The 6,428-nt window shown below is 33.6% G+C and overlaps 1 protein-coding gene across 1 annotated transcript; it reads left to right on the top strand.

Moving 5' to 3' along the window:
* The first annotated feature begins 1,189 nt into the window (after positions 1 to 1,189).
* LOC110724264 (enoyl-[acyl-carrier-protein] reductase [NADH] 1, chloroplastic-like) lies at positions 1,190 to 5,971 on the top strand. The gene is made up of 13 exons (XM_021903686.1): positions 1,190 to 1,384; positions 1,763 to 2,073; positions 3,073 to 3,182; positions 3,304 to 3,359; positions 3,437 to 3,521; positions 3,840 to 3,887; positions 4,059 to 4,133; positions 4,222 to 4,333; positions 4,445 to 4,496; positions 4,577 to 4,628; positions 4,747 to 4,804; positions 5,288 to 5,386; positions 5,474 to 5,971. The coding sequence occupies exons 2-13, from the start codon at positions 1,800 to 1,802 to the stop codon at positions 5,626 to 5,628; spliced, it is 1,176 nt and encodes a 391-aa protein (XP_021759378.1). The 5' UTR covers positions 1,190 to 1,384; positions 1,763 to 1,799; the 3' UTR covers positions 5,629 to 5,971.
* The last annotated feature ends 457 nt before the right edge of the window (positions 5,972 to 6,428 follow it).

Below are 6,428 nucleotides of genomic sequence, written 5' to 3' on the forward strand. Positions count from 1 at the left end.
ACGGAGTTAACGACCGTTAGTCATTAGTGGCATTTGGATAATTTTTGAAAAGTTCGATGGCATTTGGTGAATATTGAGAACCTTGATGGCATTTGGTGAATTTTTTAAGTACTCGGTGGCATTTGATGAAATAGCCGTTGTTTTTAGGTAAGAAGTTCAAAGACTGAAAAAAAAATTAACATTTTTTATAAAAATGAATTAAATCTACAACTACACATTTACAAGCAATGAATTTCTCCATTTGTTTTGTTTATACTATTTACTAGATTAGGCTCGTGCAATGCACAATTTTTAACAATATTTTATTATTTTAACAATGTTTTTTTTAGCTTATTTGTTTGTAATATGTACATAGTACAAATTTATAAATATAACTAAAGTAATGTTTATAAGAAAATGAAATAGTCTGACCTTCTTTTAATTTCTTCAATGAAAATTGCATAATTAGTCAATTTAAATATAAAATCTATTAGGAAAATGTATAATTAATTAACCATTTTTAAACTTTTATTTATGTTGAAAAAAATACGAAGTATATGTCATTATTAATTTTGGCGGGAAAATCTTTTATGAGAGGTTGACATGTGGATAATAATAACATCAGCGCTAATTTTAGTTATATTTATAGATTTAACCTAGTTCAGTTCAGTTCTATTCGGAAAAAAAAAAGTTCAGTTCAGTTTATTTAAGCTCTAATAAGTTCACTTTAACTCTAACCAGTTCAGTTCATTCAATGAGAATAAACCCTTATTTATGTAGATATAGATTATGGAGTAATGGTCTTAAAAAAAAAAGATTATGGAGTAATCAAAGACCTAATAAGGATTTCCTAAAAAAAAAAAGACTTAATAAGGAGTACTCCCTCCGTCCCAAAAAGAATGACCCATTTGGTCAAAACTTTGTCCCAAAAAGAATGACCCATTTGCATTAAAACACCACCAATTTGCAACAATATTTGTGCAAAATTAGTTTCCCCATATAAAAATTTCATTTTCCATGTTATTTTATTACTTTCTCTCTCTATTTTTTTAGAAACCCAATGTAAATTTATCTTTCCAATATACTTTTACTTCTTTTTACTTAACTTCTTTGATACCCGCGTAATCAACCCGGGTCGTTCTTTTTGGGACGGAGGGAGTAACAAACAATTTACCAACTCTTCATCTAACCTACACCAATACTCCTGAATTTTCTCTCTCTTCCCTTCTACTTCGACAGAACCAAAGTGTCCCCATTAATAAACACCCATCAAATTCTGTACTCTATTTACACTATCCCATACTGTTTAGTTGGAGAGAACTTCGTTTTCATCGAAACCCAATTCGCTTTAATCACTATTTTCTTGTTTGTCTCTCATTCCTCCATCCTTCACATTGGCTTCTAGGTAACCCACATTGTTTCATTTCTGTATTATTTTTTATTGAGATCTTGCTTTCATGTTTGTTTTTTAGGTTAATGTGATGAAGTTAACAGATAAAGTTTGAATCTTGATTACATTTATATTGGATGTATACCATTTTAATGGTTATTTTGTAATGCTTGAATTGTTAATTTTGTTATATTATGGAATATTTAACTTTTTGAAGTTCGAATTTTTTGGGTTTTTCTGGGATTGGTTTAAATTGCTGGTTTCCTTTAGTTTGAATCGGAATTGTCCTACGAAAGTTGAATTGAAGGGTATTGCTGAATTTCAGTTACAGTAAAATTTGATTTTACCCTGCTATTGAATACTAAGAAATTCATTTGTTTGATTGGTTAGCAGATTATTAACTGGGTTTACTAGAGCAAGTAGATTGAAAATGGCAGCTTCCACAGCATCAGGGTTGCATATGGCTGCAGTAAAGCCATGTGTGTCTTCCCCTCGCCTTATCTTTGGTGCTGGTGCTGCATTTTGCAATGCTGATATGAGACGGGCATCGTGGGCTAAGCTCACAAGTGCTTGTCATATATCATCTGTACAGCCTTTCCAGCACAGGTTCTTGTCTTCCGCCTCGAAATCTGGCAAGGGTGTCATCAAGGCAATGGCGGAATCTAGTGACAAGCCTCTAGGGGGATTGCCTATTAACTTAAAAGGTCGAATTTCAGTACATTATGCTTTACATGATATTATAACAATCTGCGTGTTTTGTTTATGCTTTTTTGTCATTGTCAAAGGGAATAATGTCATCAAATATATAGTAATATAAAGAACTAGTCTAGAAAGCTCAATTTTGACATTCATGAAGTGATATGATATACAAATGGTCGAATTAACATTAATCAATAGTATAGGAAGCTCAATTCTTCTCCTTCTTGAACCAAAAAATAAAAAATAAAAAAAAATATAAATAGTTATTACCTCTCCTGCCCTTGTTTTTTGTTGAATACATGTAAATGACAGTTATAAGAGAATTGTTTTATTGTTGGATATATATACGAAGTAGTTTATTTCAATGAGGAATTTTGAAATTTTTTTCCAATTCTTTTGCTGCTTTGGTAATCTTATGCTGCATCTCTTGTGGAAGAGGGATACTAGTGAAGTATCGAACACGTATTGACTATGGAGTGTAGGAATGGATGGTCATCTAGATAAAAAAAAGGAAGTGAGATGAATAAACTTCTCTTCAATTTGAAGTGCATCGGAGTTCCCTCTTTATTTCTAGTGATTTACTTGTTATGTTTGAGGTCTAATGAGTTTATTTGCTATGAGAGGACTAATCAAATTTCTGCAACGTATAACTTTAATACGAGGTTGAGTTAAGTATTAAGCATGTTTTGGGCTATTGAACATATGCGTGGCCGCGTGGGCATGGAAGGGCTTTAAATATGAGGCAGAAGCTGCCAAGTACAAATTTGTAGAGTTGATCCGAAAATTAGCCATCTAAAGTGTTATGTGCTTTTGTTGCTATGTGTTATTGCCTTGTTTTCTCGTGCACCTTTTTAAATATTTTGTAAATGTACTTTATGTGATACTGCAGATGAACATAGATATAGTTTGTCTTGTTCATAGCTTAGATTTTGCTTTAGTTTGAAGAGATAGTTAACTATGAATACAATGGTTGAATTTAGTAATTTAACAAAGACTAGATTCAGGTAAGAGGGCATTTATCGCTGGTGTAGCTGATGATAATGGATATGGTTGGGCAATTGCAAAGTCTCTGGCTGCTGCTGGTGCTGAGATTCTTGTTGGAACTTGGGTCCCTGTGAGTACTTACTCATTAGAGTCTTTTACCTGCGGTTGCTCCACCTTATTGAATAAAAGCTTGATGTTTACGTGTATAAGTCTCTTACTTAATTTTCTTGGTCTTTTTGGTGTTCTTACAGGCACTGAACATTTTTGAAACAAGTCTAAGACGTGGAAAATTTGATGAATCTCGAGTGTAAGAGTCTCTGTTTGCTTGATCCCTTTTGTAAGACTTACACTTGCATTGGCCTTAGTGTTCATTTGATGTTTTAGGTTGCCTGATGGTTCATTGATGGAGATCACCAAAGTATATCCTCTAGATGCAGTTTTTGACAGTCCAGAAGATGTCCCTGAAGATGTAATGGATTATCAATGATTATTCTCTTGATTTACAGTGGAATTGTTGTTTATTACACTCTCTGTCAAAGTTAATTGGCCACTTTCTATTATTTTCTTTTTAAATCACAAAATTTGAACTTGCCTCTTTTATTTTTGAGGATATTCTTAACATAGAATTACTACACTGGTATGGTGAAAATAGTATGTTTTAAATAATGAAGGATACTTGTGAAATTTTTACTCAATAGATACAAAAAGATGTACTACGGATGTCAGCAGTTTGAGTTTGTAACCATGAGGCATATATCTAATTTTCTTAATGATGGGCTCAATGCAGGTTAAAGCAAACAAGCGGTATGCAGGGTCTAGCAATTGGACCGTGAAGGTATAAAATCTCTGTTAATTTTGGAATGCATGGTTAACATATGAATTACTGTCTCAAATTACTTCCGTTTCTGATTTTATATTTTAATGGGTGCCACAACTGTTGTTTATATTGCTATTATTTTAAATGCGAGAAAGTATGCTGTACTGAAATCTTTTTCATGGCTTGTAGGAAGTTGTCGAAACAGTAAAGCAAGATTTTGGGAGCATTGACATCCTCGTGCATTCGCTTGCCAATGGACCTGAGGTCATTAGTTATTGAGTTTCTAAGTTTGATACGAAGTATTAGTATTGCCAACTATTTTCTAACTGATCTAGTAACAACTTATCTATAGGTCACTAAACCTCTATTAGAAACATCAAGGTATGGATATCTGGCTGCAATTTCTGCCTCAAGTTATTCTTATGTTTCGCTGCTCAAGCATTTCCTTCCTATAATGAACCCAGGTATCTGTCTTTGTGGTATTTTGAGTGTTATTTATTTTTTGGTAGACATAAAAAAAACCTTTTTACTGTTTGAGGTAGTTTGAATTTTATTGTTTAATCTTTTGCTTGCAGGTGGTTCTTCTCTGTCACTCACATACATTGCTTCTGAGAGGATAATTCCCGGGTAAGTTCCGTTCTCAGTGCTATTATTCTGAAATATATAGTCATTTTCCCTTAGAACCTGATTTCTTATTTCTTTCACAGTTATGGTGGAGGCATGAGTTCAGCAAAAGCTGCATTAGAGAGTGACACAAAGGTAAGCTTGTATATCTGTTTGTTTTCTAGAGGGGAAGGGACAGTCTTATGGTCACTTCTTTGATGTAATTATTAGCCTTTTTCATCCTGGCATTACTGATATTCGTTGGTTGGCTAAGGTAATGGCATTTGAAGCAGGGAGGAAACGCAGGATTAGAGTGAACACAATATCAGCTGGTAAGCTTCCCTGAATTTCCATCGAAACTGCTCACTATAGCTACCAGCTATCTATGTACCACTCATGACCAACAAAAACACCAAATTCCCTGTTCTAATGCTTGTGTTGTCTGGGAGGAAAATCATATTCCAAGAAACCTAGTTTTCCTACTTTCTTTGGCTTGATTTGGTAAAGTAGCAAAATTATTTTCATAGATTGAATATGTTTTCCCAAGGGTGGTAAAGATTTTCCTCAAGGAAGGAATTCTACATTTTCTCAAATGTTAATTCTCTCTTTGCAACTCCTCTGCTCTCCTGCATTTCCCTTCTCTCTAATTTATCTAGTTAAAAACCAGACAAAGGGTATGAATCTGATATAAAGTGAGATTTACTTATCTGTTAAATCTAAGTTTCTGTAATCAAACATTGTATATGACAACATTTTGTGAGGTAAATGCTAAGCAGCTTTTATCCCTAACCAATCATCTAATGTCTTTTCTCAAGGTCCACTTCGGAGTCGTGCTGCAAAGGCTATTGGATTTATCGATATGATGATTGACTATTCTATAGCTAATGCTCCGTTGCAAAAGGAACTATCTGCGGGTAAGATATATTGTGAATTGATTAGGGTTTTAAATTCTCTTTAATTCATACACCCTTTTTGACAAGCTTGTGAAATAATGTGTGCAGAGGAAGTTGGAAACACTGCTGCTTTCTTGGCATCACCTTTGGCATCTGCTATTACAGGGGCTGTAGTCTATGTAGACAATGGTCTAAATGCAATGGGAGTTGGCGTAGATAGTCCTATTTTCGAAAATCTTGACATTCCAAAAGACCAACTTTGAAATGATGGTTAGCTAGCACCCCCATTTTGTGTTATGATCATTGGGATCTTCATTCAGTAGTTTGTGTGTTGAGGATTGGTAATCGGAGTAGGATGCTTATTGTATTGTTCTTCATATCCTTGTACTCTAGGCCTCTTTAGCTCCTAAATTATGACCTGTTGTTGCTTGGGGAGGTAGTTCCTATTTGTTATCATCGGTTGAGAATTTGATTACATAAATGCCATCACATTGATGTACCCTTTGAATCTCGAGGCACAAATTACTACCCTCTTCTCCAATAATTTCAATTTTAATTATCAATAGTTCTAAAGCAAAATAATGCCATCAACACAAAATTGTATGCCATGTTTTTGTATGCCGTGTTTTGTGTTACGATTGTAATTTGCCAATATTACCAGTCTACTAGAAAATATTACTCCCTCCGTCCCAAATTACTCGCAATGATTTGACTTTTTGCACTATTCACACATCTCATTTTGACCATCTTTTTTAGCTATTATATGAAAGTCAATGTAATTATGTAAGATGGTGTTGGGTTTATTTTAATATATAGTTTCTTAATGTAATCTTTTTATAACTTATTTAAATATACTCCCTCCGTCCTCGATTGATTGTCACTTTTGAAGAAAAATCACAGGAATGAAGGAGAATTAAAGAAAGTACATTGAAAAAGTAAATTTACATTGGGTATGCAAAAAAGTACAGAGAGAGTAATTAAAGTACATGGGAAAGTAAAATTTACATGGGAAAGTTAAATTTGCACAAATATTTTTGCAAATGTTAGAGAATTTTGGTAAAAA

Source organism: Chenopodium quinoa, unplaced genomic scaffold (genome assembly GCF_001683475.1).
Source record: "Chenopodium quinoa cultivar QQ74 unplaced genomic scaffold, ASM168347v1, whole genome shotgun sequence".
Lineage (NCBI taxonomy): Eukaryota > Viridiplantae > Streptophyta > Magnoliopsida > Caryophyllales > Amaranthaceae > Chenopodium > Chenopodium quinoa.

Excerpts from the sequence above, each read along its gene's own strand:
- LOC110724264 (XM_021903686.1), top strand. The coding sequence starts at position 1,800 with ATGGCAGCTTCCACAGCATCAGGGTTGCATATGGCTGCAGTAAAGCCA. Across the intron at positions 3,183-3,303 it reads TTGTTGGAACTTGGGTCCCT|GCACTGAACATTTTTGAAAC; the intron begins GTGAGTACTTAC and ends GTGTTCTTACAG. Across the intron at positions 3,522-3,839 it reads CAGAAGATGTCCCTGAAGAT|GTTAAAGCAAACAAGCGGTA; the intron begins GTAATGGATTAT and ends GGCTCAATGCAG.